Raw genomic sequence first — 21,579 nt, 5'->3', positions numbered from 1 at the left:
GGCTCGCTGCCCCTGACTGGCGAATATGAGCTCCTGCGGAGATTGCCGCAGGGAGCCTGAGGACGGTGCCAGGCAGAGAGATGTGGGGGGTAGGTGGGCTCCCCGGGTGCCAGGCAGCACAGGCTGCCCCCCGGGGGTGCCAGCAGGGGAGCGTATATTCACTACACACGATCGTAACGATCGGGTGCAGTGAATATATGAATATGTAATGAGCGGCTCGGCTCCGGCGCCCCCTGCTGGCTGCTGTGTAAAAAAAAAAATATATATATATATATATATTTTTTTTAAATTAAATATATATTCATGTGCTTACAGCACATGAATAAAAATAGCATGCCCCTCCTCAGAATAAAATTTCTGATTTTTTGACACCAAATGTAAAAAACAAAACACTTTATTTTAAAAGTTCACATTCCACTTCACCATAAAAAGATAGCGATTGCTACTCGGTGAATCATGGTGAAAAAAACCTTGAAATGTATTCGCCATGTGGTCATTGAATAGGGTGATTCACCGTTTTAGTCAGAAATTCGCCAAACAGCACAAATTCGCCATAAAAACATGGCGAATCAGGCTCATTGAATACCGCCCAAAGTGTTACTCTCCAGCTTTCTTCTTTGTGTGTGAGACATGGGAGAGGTGGGGGATGCCGAGAGGTTGGAAGGTAATGTCCTTTGTAATTTGCAAAATTGTCCTAAAGATCAACTAAAATTACTTAAACCTATCATATTTCTTAAGGCTTCAGGGGAGTAAACAGCCCATGATCATTCAGTCACGGTACATTGACCGTGCCGGTACTTGTAAATTACCATTGGGGCTCCTCTAATGCTGGCCGTTGGCTTTGCTGCTGTTTTAGAACATGCATCAATACACCTCTTTAAAAAAGGAGCATCGTTCACAAATGATTTGTTACATAAATTTTGGCACCTAACATTTGGATACATATGTCTAATTTAGACAAGCAACTGGGAACTGATTGTCCCAGACACAAGTGCTTCGTTTGTATATAAGCCAGTGTATGCTTCATTGCCAGATCAGTAATGCTAAATAATCTCTTCTGTTGGGGAGGGTCCCGGTTTAGTCATTTTCAAGAAAATCACTTTGAATACAATTCCACAGACCTCGTTTAAAACCCATCTGGGGTTGGCCAAGTTTAGTACCTCTTTGGCAACTGATTTTGCTTGTGTGCGGTGTCTGGCTGATTGCTCTCCTTAGGCCCTATGTTACTAAGATAGCTTGGCCTGTTTCTAAATAGCGGCATCTGCGCTTTCTAATAGGCTGCATGTGACACCTACGAGTACTTGCTGGAAACACAAACCGCACAGATGGTGTATTGGTTACAATTACTGCCTCACAGCACTGAGGTCAAGGGATTGATTCCCACCATGGCCTTCAAGGTACGCGAGCCTGCTCCCCGGCAGGCTTGCGTACCATTTGGCACTTGATGTGCCATATTTACATGCAATAAATCGCATGCGATTTATTGCATGTAATATCCCTGGGGAGTGGCAGCGGGGTCCAGGCAAAGGCGGCTGGAAGCTTGTAGCGGTATTTGCCGGGGCGGAGGGGTGTGAAGCGCTGCTGAATTTGAAAATCTATTTTGATTGGCTGAATTCTCTCAAAATATTTTTTCAAATTCAGCAGTGCTTCCCGCCACCCGGAAAATACCGCTACGTGCTACCGCTGGATGCCACTTGCCCCCCCACCGCTGCTGCACATAGGTGTGTGCCAGTGGTACTTCATCCCAAATATTTAATGTGCAAGTCTGACTTCCCCACTCCAGTCCGTCTGGATCGTGCGAAATCGGCCCAAATCGGACAACCTTAACTGTGCAGAGATTGAATATACTCCGTGAGCTTGCTCGCGTTTCATTCCAAAAATATACTGGTAGGTTAATTGGCTCCCAACAAAATTAATCCTAGAATGAATGTGTGTACACGTGGTACGAAATATAGAGGGTAAGCTCCACTGGGGCAGGAACTGATGTGAATGTTCAAATATTCTTTGTACAGTGCTGCGAAATATGTATGCGCTATATAAATAACAATATAAACTAGTAAAAGTACGGAGGAGAACATAAAACCTACACACAGGGTTGTGGTGGGAATAGAACCCATGACCTCAGTGCTGTAATGCTAACCATTACATAATCTGTATTGTCCACCTCTTGTTTCATTTAGCAACCCTTGGGTAACAGTGAATACGCAGAACAACCCAATTGTAGTCTGTGGTGATAGGCTTTAAGGTGCCCATACACGTTACAATTATTGTATACAATATCGCGTCTGATGCAGCCCACACACGCACCGATTCCAGCGTGCGTTGTGGGCTTAACTAGCACACACAGCATCGCATCGTATGCCTTGTGCATACGATGTGCATGCGATGCGATGCTGTGCTAGAAAAAGCTAGTACAAAAAGTATGTGCAGCACATACTTTTTGTACTGTACGATGAGGTGCCGCGGGAGCGCGCACCCCATCGTACAGCATCGCAACGCCGGCATCGGCGCGTGTGTGGGCTGCATCAGTTTTGCGATGAGATCTAGTACAAAAGTATGTGCAGCACATACTTTTTGTACTAGATGCCATCTCATCTCATTGCAAAATTGAGATACGATGAGATGCGATATTGTATACAATAATTGTAACGTGTATGGGCAGCTTTACAATAATATTATTGCCTGCATTGATGGGTTAGCTTCTAATAAATGTGTATTGTGTGTGTATTGTGTGTGTGTGTGTGTGTGTGTGTGTATGTATCTGTATGGGAACTAGTAACTGATGGGGGCAAACACATATAATTTTTAACTAACTGTACTAACTCTGCTCTTTGTTCCATATCATATTGCCAAGCATCCCCCCCCCCCACACACACACACACACCCACACACACCCTCACCCTAACCCCCCAACAAAAATACTTACTATATGTTTGAAATGACAAATTTATTATAATCCTCTCCACGTGCTTGTTCCTTTCATTTCCCTGCATATTGCATGTCCTGCTGCTTCACAGCCGGGGGCAGGATCAGAGTGTCTAGCTGCAGATTTCGGCACGGCATCCCCTCACACAGGCTCCATCTCTGAAATCAGTTTGTTGTAATGCTGCTTTTCCCCATGACCCTACGAGGTGTCAAAATGACAAAACAGACAAATGTAAATAAAAGGGTTTAGCTCTGGTTCTGGAGCTTTGCCCTGTAGCCTCCCCAATCAACATTGTGACTGAGTAACACCATTTACTTATTGACAGAGACAAATGGGCCCTCGGGCATTTCTGCTTTGGTAGATGCTATGCATCCTTTCAGGACTGGCCTGGAGGGGAGGGGGGCCCAAATTATTAAAAACGCTCCAATCCTAACATACTGCAGAATGCTTTAATGAACGTTGACATTCTTCAGGATGTTACTGCTAGGGGCACATAGAGGAGGGCAGTGTCAGGTATACATAGGTGTATCTAGCAAGCTGTGTGAGCGTCTGTCTGAGTCTGCTCTCAGTTTTCCCTTCCATCTTGTCCCTTGCACTCTTTCTCTCCCCTCTATATCTTTATTTCTTTTTTTTGTCATGGTTTTATTGGGTATGGATTGTAAGATTCACAGGGGGGTATTCAATTTGGGATTCCGACTGTCGGAACGTCTCAACAGTTGGAATCCCGGGCCGTTTTCGTTTGGTTCGACAGTCGGAATTCAATGTTCCAACTGTGGAGTGACGGAAAATCCGTAGATCGGTGAAACCGTCCGAATTGTCAAAGTACGGCAGGGAATTTGACAATCCACGCCCGTTTCCGGAAAACAAAAACAAATCCGACTTTAAAAAAGTCAGATCTGACTGCCTTCAATGCTGTCGGTAACGGCAGCATTGAATAGGTGAGTGCCGCCAATTCTGTCGGTGGAAATAGTGGCACAGATTGAAACCCCCCCAGTGTCTAGATAAACAGTCAGTAAGTCAACATGGTCAAAAGGTCAACATGAGTTTTTCACATTTCTTTGTGTCAATGTCGATACCTGTCCTCCTTGACCCCCATTCAGTGTAACACATACGCTCGCCATGCTTCGGACTTTACAGCTCTCAATTGTCTATGTGGATGGTAAAGTAAGAAAAAGGTACAAAATAATTGTGAAAAACTTATGTCTATTTATTGTTGACGTACATGTTGTTATAATATGATGTCTTGGACTGGTGGTATGCATGCTTTTTTTTTTGTCCTTTATGACTTAATGCTTGAGGTTTTTCATTTATTTCTTCGTAGCACGAGACGCAGCCGGATGGTCCCCTTTGTGGCTATGGCTCCTTTCACCAGCAGTATTGGCTGGATGGGAAGATAATTGCAGTTGGAGTTATTGACATCCTGCCTTATTGTGTGTCTTCCGTGTACCTCTACTATGACCCTGATTATTCCTTTCTCTCCCTTGGCGTATACTCTGCCATACGGTAAGAATGAAGTGGTGGTGGGTGGAGCTATTTGTGATTGGTGCATTTGCCAACAGTCGGGCAGATGTATTAAGCATGGCAAAGAGATAAAGTGGAAGGAGATAATGCACCAGCCAATCAGCTGTGTTTGAAGTATGACAGTTGGGAGTTGATTGGCTGGAGCATTATTTCCTTCCAATTTATCTCCACTTTTTCTCCACTTTATCTCTTCACCAGGCTTAATGCACCTGGCCCATTGATGGCTGATGTGTTACTTGTCTGATTCTTCTTGATCATAGAACTGTTGCATGAGTGGCATCACATTCCCAATAGATGTATCATAATTATATTACCTAATAGAATGCATTTGATTATTTATTAACAGTTTCTTATATAGCGCACACATATTCCGCAGCACTTTACAGAGAATATTTGAACATTCACATCAGTCCCTGCCCCAGTGGAGCTTACACTCTATGTTCCCTACCACATGCACACGCAGGGGTACTTGTGTACAATCACGGCTCCCACGATGTCCATCGTATAGTAAAAAATCGCATCGCATGCGATCTTTAACAGAAATGCATCCAAATGCATTGAAATTAGTATCAAACATGTTCAATGGCCTCCAAATGTAATTTTTGTGGCTGTACCACCCCCACTATCAACGCAAACCCGAAGCGTGGCGAGCGCAGCGAGCCCGCGAGGGGCGGCGGTACGCGTCCTACGACCTTTTCATACCCCCACTATCCACGTCGGCGTGGAGTTGAGAATAGAAAGTGTGGTGAGCCCGAAGCGTGGCGAGCGGACACGGATACCTTCACAGGTATACGCGTCCCCTCGCGGGCTTCACAGGTGTCCGCGTCCCCTCGTGGGGCTCGCTGCGCTCGCCACGCTTCAGGCTCGGTGGCTCGCTGCGCTCGCCACACTTTCTATTCTCAACTCCATGCCGACGTAGATAGTGGGTGTATGAAAAGGTCGTAGGACGCGTACCGCCGCCGTTCGCGTTGATAGTGGGGGTGGTACGGCCTCAAAAAGGACATTTGGGGGCCATTGAACATGTTTGCTACTAATTTCAATGCATTTGGATGCATTTCTGTTAAAAAATTGCATGCGATGCGATCGCATGCGATTTTTCAAAAATGCATAAAAATCGCATGCCATCGCATGCCACTACATTTGGCATGCAATGGCATGCAATGGCATGTGATGGGAGCCGTGAAAGTACACAAGTACCCACATAGGCATTCTAGGATTCATTTGTTGTGAGCCAATTAGCCTACCAGTATATTTTTGGATGGTGGGAGGAAACCAGAGTACCCGGAGGAAACCCGTGCAAAGCACTGGGGGAATATGCAAACTCTACACAGTAAGGGCCATGGTGGGAATCAAACCTATGACCTCAGTGCTGTGAGGCAGTAATGATACCATTACACCATCCGTGCTGCCCGGTAATGTTAAATATACACACACATACGCAGCTTTAGTCGGCTTGCTACCCAACATTGCAAAAGTCACATGACCCTGCTTTGACTTTTTCTTCTAACAGAGAAATTGCTTTCACCCGCGAGCTGCAGACCAAGGCTGACGATTTACGCTACTACTATATGGGTTTCTACATCTACACCTGTCCCAAGATGAGATACAAGGTGAGCATAAAGTGACATCAGTACTGATGACATAAACATGAAGCAGAAATTGCACATTGGGCTTTGCAAAGAACTCTATATTCTGGTTGTAGAATGTAATAAATCATTACCCCTCCATAGCAATATGAAAAAAAATAAAAACATTGTACGGGCTACAGGTAGCCGTTGAACAAAAGACTTGGAGTTAAAAATCTAAAATGGCAAATCACAGCATGTCAGTTATTACTTTTAAGTATTTCTTTTACATATTTGATCATGATGCCACTGTGGATATACTGTAATCACTCCTTCCAGAAAAAAAATCTGCCTGTGAAGATTAAAAGTCAGTTTAGGCTTCTACGCGAACCCAAACCCCTTTTCTTGGGTTATTGTTTTATAGTCTCAACTAATAAAAAAAATATTTGTTTTGTTTGCACTTTATTTCTACTACTCGGCACTGCCATTGATTATAAGGGCAGATAATGGGGTTCAGCATGATTTGCCAGCAGCTGGGATTCTGGAGGTCACAATCCCGACAGTGGTATTCTGGCTGCCTGAATGCAGACATAAGGAGGCGCAAAGAGGTGTGCTAGCCACACTGCGGGCCACAAGGTCCTATTCCCCCTCTATGTGTGTCGTGGTCTCCCACAAGGGTGAATAGGCCCTGTATGCCGGCTGGTGGTAATGTCAGCAGGCATCAAAACCAATCCACGGCGCCCAATTCCAGAATACATAAACAAAAATGCAAAACAAGACCATGGGCAGACGTTTTAAGACCGGTGAAATGATAAAGGCGGTGATAACGCAGCAGCCAATCAGCTCCCCACTGCCAATTTTCATGAGTAGGAAAAGCACGTGAGGGAAGATGGCCTTACTCGTAAGAGCTTACATTCTATAGGGGAAGGGCAGACAGACAGATGAGACACAGAAAAAACAGGAAATGTGGTGGCCGCGCGCTAGTGAACCACAACATGTTGGGTCAGAAAAAAATATATGAACAAGATGAAGGGTGGAATAATATTGAAAGGGTATCTTAGAGTAAGAATCTATTGTAACAAAGCCGAAATATTCAAAAATTAGATCTTAAAAACACCTTGAATAATGTATGAACATAGGTCTAGTCAGGCAGCAGTTGTGTGTGTCTACTCGGACCACAAAGCGTACATAAAAAAAGAAATACGTGACTGCTATTGAATATATAAACCAGTTTAATAGAAAATGCACATAATGTATATTCAAATTTAAATAAAATAAAAACAACAATTGGCCAATATTGAACAAAAAATAATATAAACAGGACACAAACAGACTGAGTATACTAATATGACTCTAGTAATGAGACATTAAGCAGTACTGAATTAGTATAGTCCTTGGGAAGATGGTAAGTATAAACAAGCAAGATGCAGTGCTATTGTTATAGTAGGTGTTATTTGCCGTTAATAGACATTAGCGAAGCAGCATTCGCAATAGCTGGATGTTGGTACAGTCTATTACTGTGGATATTGTTACCACTCCTGCTGTACTTGTAGTTGCTGGTCCGGGGCAGGTGTTTTAAAGTGTGTAAATGGTGGCCACCCCATGGTGATTGAAAACGGTAATCGGCTCCCGGCTGGTTAGCACTTCATTCCGGCTAATCGGGATCCTCCTTTATAATGATCACCAAGGGTCACAATAGAGAACGGTTCCCAAAATGCATACTCTGAGGAAGCCACCCTTATTTCTAGGTGGAGAAATGCGTAAGGGTAGCTCTTTTGCTATAATTTTTGTTACCAGTTCTCTATTGTGGTAGTTGGATAGATTGTTTGGATAAAGCTGTGTACACATGCTTGGTTTTTTTTTTTTTTCGATACGATTTTGCTTATAGAAGCAAAATCAAATCCACATCGAATGGTTTTTAGGACACTTTCGATCTGCATTAGATTCGATGCGCGCTCCCGTTTTCTCAAATTCAAAAAGAAAAATAGACTGTGCAGCCAAGGAAATATCGAATTAGATCCAGTAAATCGAATGTGTACAATGTACCATGAATGTAAGTCAAATTCGAAATCGAAATCTATATCTAATGCAAAAGTACAGATCTAATGCCAAATTGATCTAATGCCAGGTCTAACAGAAAATCGAATCTAACATCAAATCTAAAGCAAAACGAAGTGTGTGTACGTAGCTTAAAGAGTCGTTTTTTTATGAGGAGAGCATAAGATCGCATGCTTGAAGGCAGAGGGGATGGTGCCTGATCAGAGGGAGAGATTGAGGAAAAGGTAGTGGCGGAGGCAGGAGATGATAGGGTCAAGTGGGGAGTTGGAGGGGGTGATACTACAACTTCCTCACCAGAGAAACTGGGGAAGGATATCAGATTTGGTGAGGGGGTGATAAGGGAAAGGAGGTGGCTGGTTGCTGATTATTTATTTATTTATTTATTAACAGTTTCTTATATAGCGCAGCATATTCCGTTGCGCTTTACAATAGCAGACAGTGATACAACAAAACAGGGTATTTACAGACAGTCAAAATGTAGGCGGGCCCTGCTCGCAAGCTTACAATCTATAGGGAAATAGGCATTGATACATAAGGATAGATACTGTATTCTTTATTGCATCGATTCCACCAGAACGCAAGGTTCTATGACTGGTTCTGGTATTTGATAAGCTTGCCTGAAGAGATGAGTCTTCAGGGAACGCTTATAGGTTTGGAAACTGGAGGAGAGTCTTATTGTGCTTGGGAGGGCATTCCACAGAGTGGGTGCAGCACGAAGAAAGTCCTGCAGTCGGGAATGGGAACGGGTAATGAGTGTGGATGAGAGACGCAGATCTTGGGAGGAGCGTAGAGGTCGTGTTGGATGATATTTTGAGATAAGAGAAGATATGTATGTTGGTGTAGTTTGGTTTATGGCTTTGTGTGTAAGTAGAAGAATTTTGTATTGAATACGGTAGAATACAGGTAACCAATGAAGTGACTGACAGAGTAGCTTTGCAGACGATGAACGTCTGGCTAGGAAGATTAGCCTTGCAGCTGCATTCATAATGGACTGTAGTGGTGAGAGTCTGTATTGGGGAAGGCCAATAAGGAGACTATTGCAATAATCAATGCGTGAGATGATGAGAGCATGGATTAGAGTTTTTGCAGTGTCTTGTGTAAGGTAAGGGCGAATTTTAAATATGTTTTTTAGGTGCATGTGGCATGATTTTGAGACAGATTGGATGTGGGGTACAAAGGAAAGTTCTGAGTCAAGGATAACACCTAGGCAGCGAGCTGATGATCTGTTGGGATGTGATGTCCTGATGTATGGTTTAAATTTTGGGTGTGTGGGAAGTGTCAAAGTGAGGAGGGGAGATGAGGTGGTGGTGGGCACAGAAGGTAGTTGACAGTGGCAAAGCGGCTAACCTACATTTATTTAAGATGGTACTAAAAGGCTGATCTATATGGCAATGTCGTGTTGCAGTGTGGCACACTTGGGTTTGGCATTGCCAGCGTCTCTGTTGGCTGTTTTGTTGTAGTATAGAACGCTCAGGCCTTGCTGAGATTTTTGAGTATCAAGTTTGTTTTTCTAGAGGGTGAGGTATCTGCATACCAAGGATTCTTAACAAGAGCAGGGTTTGCACTAAGTGCCCTATGGGGCTTCTGGCTATCAGCCAATCAGAGGCTTCTATTCCACACCACACCCCCTTCTATTACCGTTGCCATGAAAGCAGAGGACACTTCTCCTTCTTTTCCACTGGACCAACACCGTGTTCTGGGCATCAGTGCAGGTATAGGTAATATAACCTTGAGATGGAGAGATAATTATAGACCTATGCGTGTTAACTTTGTGGCTATTGATTTGCCATGTACTATACATGCAAAGTCTTTGCCCACTCGAATACGCTGAAGTCCCTCTAATTAATCTAGGTCCCGCAGAACTTTCAGCAACAGAAATAAACCCATATACAAGAATTAGTTTTCATAGCTGCCTGTGTCTCTTGGCCGCGTCTTAAACCTCACACAGCTTCTGATGGCACCGGTACAGTTTTCGTTTGAAACCAGTCGATGAAAACAGCGCTTCAGTTCTGCACAGTGTGCCAGCCATTAACAAGATTATTTATTTTTATTTTTTAAAGCCATTTTATTTGGATGAAATAATCTGTTTTCCACACATTGGCTCCGTGCAAGATTATCTGGCGTTTTACGTAACGCGATTAATAATAAACCTTGGATCACATTCCATACTGGGCATGGCTCCTTAAATGAGGACAATTTTGAGGCGCACGTCTGTGCCATGACCTCCGGCCGCACTCCCTCCTGAAGTGTTACTGTCCCTAATACGCTGCTGATGACAGTTTAGGGTAAGGTTGTTTATGCAGCGGCGAGTTCTCTTAAACTGCAAAGCTGCCTTAATACCCTTTTAATAGAATCTCGGCGGGGGTCATTGTGCAGAAAGGGGTTGCAGATGTGAGTGTATGTTTAACCTTCTCTGTACCAGCCGGTGTGGACTGCGCTGTGCTAAGTCTCCTCATTGTGAAAGGCTGATCTCGTTGTGACCTTTTTTCCTAGATGCAATATGACAAAACAAGCAATATTTTCAGGCCCTGACAGTATTTCCTTTGAAATGTCTCCAGATTCCCATTGCATGGGAGGGGGAGAAAGCTGCAGCCTGCTTCTGATGTTGCCGTGCGGGGGCATGTTGTGTATTTGTGTGTGTGCCAGTATCCCGCGTATATGGCACTACTTAAAAGACCGTTTGATTACCAAACAAAAATAAGTGGACGGGAGTTTTCTCTGTCAATTTGGCTGCCCAAGCTGGTACTTTCAGTCCCTCTATATATCAACTCCCCACCCTCACGTGCTTTTCAGCATCCATGCTTGTGTATTAGCACCTATTAATTCCAGCCCAGCGCCCCAGAGCAGTGGTGACTGGGGGCCCTTGCTGGCTGTTTACATGTTAATCGTGTTAGTTTTTGTGTTTTTAGTCAGGGGTTGCCGAGCAACAGGCTGCTGAGCCCTGACCTATATTGCAAGTTTTATTCAATAGACGCCTTTACCCCCAGTCAACGGAAAGTTGAACGCTTTTCTATAGTAGCTGGTAAGGAAAGTTGTGTACAAATAATGATTTACTTACATTGTTCTCTGGCTCTGATCAATATTGTTTTGCGATATTGCAATTTAAAGTGTACGCTTGGCCTGCACATAAGAGAAGAAGTTGCTTTGTGCATGACCAGCATTCATTTGAATGCATCAATGTTCTTGCCCTAGAGGTGTAAGGTGCGCTGTACCTCATACCTCAGCAATATTACTTGTTTCCTTTGAATGAAGCCTGTATCCTCTTGACAGTTTGTGAGTGACAGATACAATTTATAAACCATGCCAGATGCACAGTTACTGTATGTGAAAAAAATACCCCTACCTTTATAATGTGCATTGTTACCTTTCACAATATAAATCACAATCCTGTAGTTGTTACCATATCAGTTTTGATCAATTCAACCTTGTGTGACAAGTAATGCATAGTCATTACAGGTTGAGTATCCCGTATCCGAATATCTGTTAAACACAGTTTACGGAATGTACATTCATTTTTATTTTATTTTTTTATTTTTTTTTGGGGGGGGGGGGGGGCATGGCATCTGTAACTGGCACTTCTGGGGGCATGATGTGTAACTGCCACTTCTGGGGACATGCCATGTAACTGGTACTACTGAGGACATGATATGTAACTGGCACATGATATGTAACTGGCACTACTGATGACATTATATGTAACTAGCACTACTGGGGACATGATATGTAACTGGCTCTACTGGGGACATGCTATGTAACTAGCACTACTGGGCACATGATATGTAACTGGCACTACTGATGACATTATATGTAACTAGCACTACTGGGGACATGATATGTAACTGGCTCTACTGGGGACATGATATGTTACTGGCACTACTGGGGACATGCTATGTAACTAGCACTACTGGGGACATGATATGTAACTGGCTCTACTGGGGACATGATATGTAACTGGCACTACTGGGGCCATGCTATGTAACTGTAACTACTGGGGACATATGTGGGGACAGGATATGTTACTGGCACTACTGAGGACAGGATATGTGACTGGCACTACTGGGGACATGGTGTGTAACTGGCACATGATATGTAACTGGCACTACTGGGGACATGGTGTGTAACTGGCACTACTGGGGACATGGTGTGTAACTGGCACATGATATGTAACTAGCACTACTGATGACATGATATGTGACTGGCATTACTGGGGACATGATGTATAACTGGCACTACTGGGGACATGATGTGTAACTGGCACTACTGGGGACATGATCTATGACTGCCACTACATTTGTACAAGAAAATGATTGCTTAGCATTCAAATTCAGTGCCTGAGATAGTACACAAACTTTGTTTCGTATTTTGAAACCTTATTTCATGCACAAATAAAATATATTGTGTTTATACAACATAATTTGTGTTCACACATCGGTTCCGTCCTCAAAATACCTCATTGAAATATAAAAATATTTTGAGATGTAGAACAATCCAATAACCAAAATGCTTCTGGTCCTTAGCATTTTGGATAAGCCAAACTAACTGTATATATTTTACAAGATATAAGGCAAAAGTAAGGGCAAGGATGTAATTTAGATCGGAGTCCTTGTATTTTAGTTACAACTGTTTCTTATAAGGACAGTAACAGTGTAACCTTCGTAGTGCGCCGACCATGGCTGCCTCATCTGGTGCACTTGTGGATGGGATGAAAAATACATGGACACGAGTATACATTGAAATCACCCGTTTTGGGTAATTTCTTCTAGGGGTAATCTAGTCCACCCAGGGTAATCCTACGCAGAGCGCCTAAAAGGACTGCCGCACCTGGTACCTTGTAAGGGTGGAGTACACAACCCACGGAAGTTATTATCCAAAATGCTGCACCACTCCTGCATTATGCTTACTGTGTGCTCTAGGGTTTCTTTTGTCTGTGACTTGTCTGTTACTGTACCACCAACATCCTCTGTATTATGTGTATTGTTTTTAATGTCTGTAAATCGCCTTGAGTCCTGTTGGAGAACATGCGCTATATAAATGAAACTTACTTATAAACCTTGTGCAATGAATGGCTCATTTCAGTAGCGTCCTAGAATCCGGGCTTTCTGTGGGCCTGGACACCAATTAGTTTTAGTTGTGGGGTTCATCTTTCATGCAAGTACAGTTGCTTATCGTCTCCGTCATTTTCGTTCAAACAATCTGGATGTCTCTACTTTGTTTATAGTGCCCGTAAACATAATTAAGGAAAGTCTGTTATACATTTTGTTTAAGTATTAAAATAAATACAGACTTCTGTTTAAGCTATATTGGGGGGTTCCTTCAGTCCATCTGCCATCTGTGTATGTATACACTGTTATCTGTGTTTGTTATATTTCTGTAAATCTGCCACCTTTTGGTGAGTTGCTGATACATGTTGACCATCGTTCTTTCAGCTGGAAAGATCGCCTTACTACAGTTAGGGGGGGATTCAATCCAGGATTCCGACTGTCAGACCATCCCAACAGTCGGAATCCCAGGAAGTTTTTGCTTCACTCGAATAACTTGACAGCCAGAATTCAATGTTCCGGCTGTCGAGTGTTGGAGAGTCTAAGGCAGCGTTCGCCAACCCGTCGCTCGCGAGCGACGGGTAGCTCGCCGGGTGTTTTAGAGTAGCTCAATGACCTCCTGCCGCGCAGCGAGTCCTTGCTTGGCGGCAGGAGGTCAGGAAGTGAGTTAATGCCGCGTCTCTGTACCTGGCGGCGGCGGCAGTGACCTCCTGCCGCGCAGCGGGTCCTTGCTTGGCGGCAGGAGGTCAGGAAGTAAGTTAATGCCGCATTTCTGGACCTGGCGGCGGCAGTGACCTCCTGCCGCGTAGCGCTTCCTCTCCTGACGTCCCCAACATGCCGCACTTATCGACGCCCCCACAGCCTCTGCTTAACTCTGTTAGGTAATTTTTTTTTTTTAAACTGTGTGTGCGCAACTGTTTACTGCTTAATGGGCATCATGTGTATGACATATGTTTAATGAGTCATTAAACATATGCCACACAAATAATGCCCATTTAACATATGCCCCACACCTTGATACTCATTAATTAATAATCATCAAGGTGTGTGGGGCATATGCCACACACATGATGCCACACACTTGATGCTCATTAATAATGAGCTTCACGCTGTGGGTCATTTGTATAATGGGCATCATGTGTGTGGCATATGCCCCAGATACCTTGATGATTATTAATTAATGAGCATCAAGGTGTGGGGCATATGTGTAATGGGCATCATTTGTGTGGCATATGTGTAATGAGCATCACGGTGTGGCATATGTATAATGGAGCATCATGGTGGGGCATATGATTAATGGAGCATCACGGTGGGGCATATGATTAATGGAGCATCACGGTGGGGCATATGATTAATGGAGCATCACAGTGGGGCATATGTATAATGGAGCATCACGGTGTGGCATATGTATAATGGAGCATCACGGTGTGGCATATGTATAATGGAGCATCACGGTGGGGCATATGTATAATGGAGCATCACGGTGGGGCATATGTATAATGGGCATCACGGTGTGGCATATGATTAATGGAGCATCACGGTGTGGCATATGTATAATGGAGCATCACGGTGGGGCATATGTATAATGGAGCATCACGGTGGGGCATATGTATAATGGGCATCACGGTGTGGCATATGATTAATGGAGCATCACGGTGTGGCATATGTATAATGGAGCATCACGGTGTGGGGCATATGATTAATGGAGCATCACGGTGTGGCATATGTATAATGGAGCATCACGGTGTGGCATATGTATAATGGAGCATCACGGTGTGGCATATGTATAATGGAGCATCACGGTGTGGCATATGTATAATGGAGCATCACGGTGTGTGGCATATGTATAATGGAGCATCACGGTGGGGCATATGTATAATGGAGCATCACGGTGTGGGGCATATGTGTAATGAGCATCACGGTGTGGCATATGTATAATGGAGCATCACGGTGTGGCATATGTATAATGGAGCATCACGGTGTGGGGCATATGATTAATGGAGCATCACGGTGTGTGGCATATGTATAATGGAGCATCACGGTGTGTGGCATATGTATAATGGAGCATCACTGTGTGGCATATGTATAATGGAGCATCACGGTGGGGCATATGTATAATGGAGCATCACGGTGTGGGGCATATGTATAATGGAGCATCACGGTGTGTGGCATATGTATAATGGAGCATCACGGTGTGGGGCATTTGTATAACGGAGTATCACGTTGTTGGGCATATGTATAATGGGCATTGTGTGTGTGGCATATGTATAATGGAGCATCACGGTGCGGGGCATATTTATAATGGGTATCACGGACTGCACTGTTGAGGGCATATGTGTATCACACCCCCATTTTCCATGGCCGCACCCCATGTGGCTACAGCTCTTAGAGAGCTGACCATGCCCCCATGGCGGAAAAAATGGGGGATGTAGCCTCGCAGGAGTTCCACGGTAGTAGCTGAACCCTCTAATTTTTGGCGCGTGCCTCTTCTCCTCTATCTACAGTGTTGGGAGGTATGTTTGTGACATATTGGACATTGCAGTGTGTGCCATATTATGTCTGGGGCATTGCAGTGTTTTTTTTTTTATATATTATGCAGATTTTTTAACATTTTTTACTTTAGTAGCTCTTCGGGCGGTTTATTTTGTCGCGAGTAGCTCCCGACCCAAAAAAGGTTGGAGACCACTGGTCTAAGGGAATGGTGATTCGACAGTCCACTGCCATTTGCAACAATACAGACTCTCCTGCACAAAGACGCAGGTCTGTTGTAGGTAAGTCCTGGCTCAGATTTGAATACCTGATGATCTTTTCCCTGTCGGAAATATCTGCAGGGATTGAATATCCCCCTTAGTGTCTAGTATATTACTCTTCAACACTGGTAGTGCACGGGTTCTGGGAAAGACGTCTCATGCTGGGGTCTCGCCAATTAATGTGTACCCAGTATGACATCGTGGGCAATGGGACCTGGTATCAGCAAGTGCATACACACTTGGCGATGCTGGGAGTGACAGCGGGGGTGGGGGCCAGTGCACCGCACCGCTGCCAATTGAGTTGAGGAGCAGGATTGAAGCAGTGGCAGCCGCCCCTGTGTGAACAGACTGAGCCCAGCATCGGGGGATTTATCGGGGTACTGATGGAGGGGAGCAGCGGCAATCACACCAGCCTGTAGCCGCTGGCTGCGAAGGAGGATGAGAGGTAGGGCTGAGTATGGAAGAGCGGGGAATGGTGACAGGGAGGTGGGCCCAGGCATGGATGAGGTTGGGGAGAGCTGCTATGTCTGTGAGACTGGGCTCTGTGTTACACACACCCAGTGACATGTGGAGGTGGCTGTGAAAGGCATTGTCACAGCCACCACCACACAGCCATCAGATTTGATAGAACAGGGAGTAGTCAAGTTAGTTACCATGTGTTTCCCCTGGGTATCTGCTATCCCACCGTGTGCGTGGCAGTGCCGTTGAGTGTGCCCAGTTGTAAGGAGAAACCCTCAGTTTGGTTATAGGAATGATATTACAGGTCTGCTGTTGTCGGTAACTGAAGGTCAACACCCTGAGATACCCCGACAATAAGTGCCTGTAAGGAAGTTAGAGAAGTTACAGGTCTGCTGTTGGCCCTATTGTCCAAGTTCCTCTTGATGGTATAGCACTTGAGCAAGGGAATATAAGGAGTCAGTGTCAATGAGAGCCTAAGAGAGGTAGTTTTGGCATCATACAAACCACGCTGAGCATATTGTGTATGGAGTTTAAGATCTCATTGTCTTTCCTTGCTATTCAATATCAGTTGAATGTGTAGGAAATATAAATCTGCCAGCAGATCTCTTCTGCCACATACCAGACTTACTGTATATGACCCACAAATTTTTTTTATAACAACATCTACAATCTGTGAGTGAGTCCATACTAATTTAAGCCAGAGAAAATCACAATTTTTAAAGCCAGCTACATCACTATCTTAAGTTTTTGTTTTAGATGAGAAAAGTCACAAGAACTGTATCATTATTACACCAAGGAAAGCCCCTTGGGATTCTATGTATGTTAGGTTATTTTCTTGTTCTCTAAGGGCAGGACCCTTAGAAAGGTGAAACAAGACCTTACAATTCCGGTTTGCAGAGCGTTTTTGGAATCCAGGTGTCTGTACTTCCATGTAATCCAGGTGTCTGTATTTACATGTAATCCAGGTGTCCGTACTTCCATGTAATCCAGGTGTCCGTACTTCCATGTAATCCAGGTGTCCGTACTTCCATGTAATCCAGGTGTCCGTACTTCCATGTAATCCAGGTGTCTGTACTTACATGTAATCCAGGTGTCCGTACTTCCATGTAATCCAGGTGTCCGTACTTCCATGTAATCCAGGTGTCCGTACTTCCATGTAATCCAGGTGTCCGTACTTCCATGTAATCCAGGTGTCTGTACTTACATGTAATCCAGGTGTCCGTACTTCCATGTAATCCAGGTGTCCGTACTTCCATGTAATCCAGGTGTCCGTACTTCCATGTAATCCAGGTGTCCGTACTTCCATGTAATCCAGGTGTCCGTACTTCCATGTAATCCAGGTGTCCGTACTTCCATGTAATCCAGGTGTCCGTACTTCCATGTAATCCAGGTGTCCGTATTTCCATGTAATCCAGGTGTCCGTACTTCCATGTAATCCAGGTGTCCGTACTTCCATGTAATCCAGGTGTCCGTACTTCCATGTAATCCAGGTGTCCGTACTTCCATGTAATCCAGGTGTCTGTATTTCCATGTAATCCAGGTGTCTGTACTTCCATGTAATCCAGGTGTCCGTACTTCCATGTAATCCAGGTGTCCGTACTTCCATGTAATCCAGGTGTCCGTACTTCCATGTAATCCAGGTGTCCGTACTCCATGTAATCCAGGTGTCTGTACTTCCATGTAATCCAGGTGTCCGTACTTCCATGTAATCCAGGTGTCTGTACTTCCATGTAATCCAGGTGTCCGTACTTCCATGTAATCCAGGTGTCTGTACTTCCATGTCACCAAGTTTTTTAATTTTCCATTTCTCCTTTTAGGGCCAGTATAAGCCATCGGAACTACTTTGCTCGGAGAGCTATACCTGGGTTCCCATAGAGAAATGTATACCACTGCTTGAGCGCTCTAAATATGCTCGTTTTAATAGCAACCCTAAAGAAGGTAAGTGGTGCTGTAATGACTTTCAGATCCGTGGGTCCTAAGGGAGTAGATGCTGTATGTTTTATCCTTTTTATATAATAACTGAAGCAAGAAGAACCCATATTGTTCCTCTCGTATCAAGGCTTTCAGCGATGTGCAAACTGATGCGGTGTCTGTAATCCAGCTGTGGCCCAGATGTTCTTATGCGCTCACAACTGATCAAAACATTTCAAATTAAATTCTCCACTCTGTCCATTGAGGACTCTGTCCTGTGTTCCTTTTATGTGCCTGTTCCACCCAGATGCCGTGAGATATTCTCTTCTCCTCCATTACTTTTGATCATCTTGTGATATACCATTGTGAGAAAACCTGTTCTTCACTTCACAGGGGACAAAGACCGTCTGACAGAGCTGGGGCGCGTTCGAGTCCTGCACAAACGTACAGTGATGCCTTACAGCGTGTACAAGAAGAGACACAAGGGGCCAAGTGACGAGACTGTTGTTAGGCAGTATGCAAGCTTGGTGGGCCAGACCTGTGCTCATCGCATGTTGCTGTACCGCAGCTGAAATCCAAAGTCTGTATAGACCGCTGAATTGTGATGCTCTGGGGAGCAGCCTTCTGCGAAGACTGCATGTCCATATTTTCACCAACTTGGTATTAGATTCTTAATAGGATTGGCGTGGGAGTTAACCTTACACATAATGGCCTACTATCATGATATGTGTTCCTACTCCCACTCCATTACTGTGACTGGGACTATGCAATGGGCTTAGATTAATAAATATATGGTGGTTTATGTAATAAGGTGCAAGTTGTGTGAAGATGCCACCGTTTTGTGTTTCTTGGCTGCAGATTTAGGGCGGTATTCAATCCGAGATTCTGACTGTCAGAATCCTGGCTCGTTTTCGCTCTGATCAACAGATACTCGACACGTGGAATTCAATATTCCGCCCGTCAAGTAGAGAAAAGTGGGTGAAAACGGACGTGGATTGTCGAGAAACCGCTGTGAACACGACAATCCATGGCCGATTCTGATAAAACAGGTCCAACTTGTTTTAAAATCAGATCTGTTTTGTCGGAATCCGCCTTCAATGCTGTTGGAAACGGCAGCGTTGAATAGGCGGCCGACGCTATTTCCCATGTCGGAAATAGCATCCGACATTGAATATCGCCCATAAAGCGGCAATAATTCAGACTCAAAACCAGCCTGGTTTTTGCATTTTAACTTATTGCTGCTTTAAATCTCCAGCCAAGAATGCCAAAATCGCACGGCTTCACCCAACTCGCATCCTGGTGCATAAACCCTGTGATCTTTCATGTTTTGCTTGTCTTTCATTCATGGCAGAATGTCACTTTAATTTATTTGTGTGATGACTTTCTCCTTTCTTATGACTCTGGAATTTATTATATTGATTTTATTTTTTCATTTAGCAATACTGAAAGATACAGCACTACTGTGGATGTTCCATCAGCCTCTGGCATTCGCATAGTTAACCAAACCTTTCCCTAAATAAACCACAATATTAATTCTCCTTTAAAGGTATTATTGTGAATCCATTAAAGCACGAAAACAGATATTTGGTTCTAGAGCTTCAACACATCTCCTGTCACCTCTGTATATTACAGTGTGGTGATCTTTAACCTCTATCCTGACAGCTGAAACTGTCCAGTCGAGTATGATCCACGGTCCCTTGTCACTCCACGTGCCTCTGTAACAGTGATGGTAGTTTGCAGACTATGCCTTATTCTTATAGACCTGTAGGGGTGCACCCCTGAAGTTCTCCACTTTCTAACTTGCCATTTTTTATTTCAATCTGTCCTATTCAGTCACCGATTCCTGTTTATGGAATACACTTTCTATGTACGTTCTAAATCACAAAGGGAGGATAAACACTACCCGTTCTCTCAGTCTGTTGACCCTCTGTCAGTACACTTCTGTTTATGGTATTACTTTTCTGTTATGCGGTTCAAGAGACATTGTAATGTTTTTCTTTATATCCCAATAAAAGCCTTTATAACTTAGTGGCAATGTGTCCTCTATGTATTGCTTGGTGGGTTCCTGCAATCCTGGTAATGGAAAACTAATAGGCAATACACTGATACAGTTGCTAGGGTGCATCGGTGATGTCATTGAGCCTATTGAATGGACAGACTTTACTCTCTTAGGATGCATACACACTGTACAGTTTTTCAGTGTATGCGAGGAACGAGGAATGGTGATGTGCTTACAGTTGTTCATCAAGGTCGTTCATCAACTCTGCATGCAGCTGAATTTGGATATCTTTCAAAAAAGCCTATAGACCATGGGTTCCCAATCTTTTTTGAATCACGGCATCGTAGAGTACAAGCGTTTTTTCACGGCACCCCTAGGCCAAAAAAATAAATAAAATTAATTTAATTGTGTTTATATGTGATCCTTAGGGTCCGTTATATGGTAAAGGGTTCTGTTTGTACACAAATTGTATGATTGGCAGTCACCAGAACTGGTTTTGTCCATAAATAATGGACCATAAATAATTTGAGTTGGTCTTGGTCCACCAACCCGAGGCACTCCTGCAAGTGTCCCGAGGCACCCCAGGGAGCCACGGCACATAGTTTGGGAACCACTGCTATAGTCTATAGCTAGATCGTTCATTTTACATCTTTCGTCAAGGACACTGGGTTCAAGGGCAATTGGTCATCAATGTCTTTCAGTGTACACACTGAAAGATATTTTCACCAATATCGTTCAGAAGAGCCAAAATGAACTAAATTGGTCCAAAAAATTGTACAGTGTGTATGCACCTTAAAACAAATGTTCATGCCGAAACCTGGCTGCTTACATTGTGCATTGGCGATGAGTACACTTAGTTTATATTAAGACAAATGAGAACAGAATATACTGAGTACACAGGCGGCCCATTTGTTGTGTGATGGTAGAGATTGGGGTTCTTCTGGCGGCCGGTTACATAATTAATCATTCCTGTCTCTCTAGGCTCACTAGTAGCCCAAGACAGGTACGTGTGCTGCACTCAGGATTGATCTTTCAGTTGGAGTTTACAGAATATGGACCCAATTACCTTCTGTGCTTTAATGTACTTCCAGACAGAGGCACTATACATTCTAAGTATCTCAAGAATATGTGTGGCCTGATTGTGCTCACAGTTTACAGGGAGCCCAAAGTGTGTCCTTCCCAAATAGTCTGCATGAGTTCATTTCTCTAATCTACGCCTTAATAAAACCCATATGTCTAGAATTAGAGAGCTTAGCCTACATCTGAAGCCTCTGGGCTCCCTTCTACTTCTTGTGTTCTGTGCAGGTTCTAATCCTCTCTGGCATTTGCTCTTGTTATTTCACCCTTTCCT

General features: G+C 43.9%; 1 protein-coding gene across 3 annotated transcripts in view; it reads left to right on the top strand.

Annotated features, from left to right (window-relative positions):
• Positions 1-20,257, top strand: part of ATE1 (arginyltransferase 1) — a 75,502-nt gene extending 55,245 nt beyond the window's left edge. For all 3 annotated transcript variants that reach the window (XM_083149180.1, XM_083149178.1, XM_083149179.1), the window contains exons 9-12: positions 4,248-4,429; positions 5,958-6,057; positions 18,136-18,256; positions 18,623-20,257. In XM_083149180.1, coding sequence (XP_083005306.1) covers positions 4,248-4,429; positions 5,958-6,057; positions 18,136-18,256; positions 18,623-18,801 — 582 coding nt within the window. In that variant the 3' untranslated portion in view covers positions 18,802-20,257. The remainder of the gene's footprint in view (positions 1-4,247; positions 4,430-5,957; positions 6,058-18,135; positions 18,257-18,622) is intronic.
• Positions 20,258-21,579: the final 1,322 nt, after the last annotated feature.

Source organism: Crinia signifera, chromosome 6 (assembly GCF_055691185.1).
Source record: "Crinia signifera chromosome 6, ASM5569118v1, whole genome shotgun sequence".
Lineage (NCBI taxonomy): Eukaryota > Metazoa > Chordata > Amphibia > Anura > Myobatrachidae > Crinia > Crinia signifera.
This window is presented reverse-complemented; position numbering and strand designations above follow the sequence as displayed.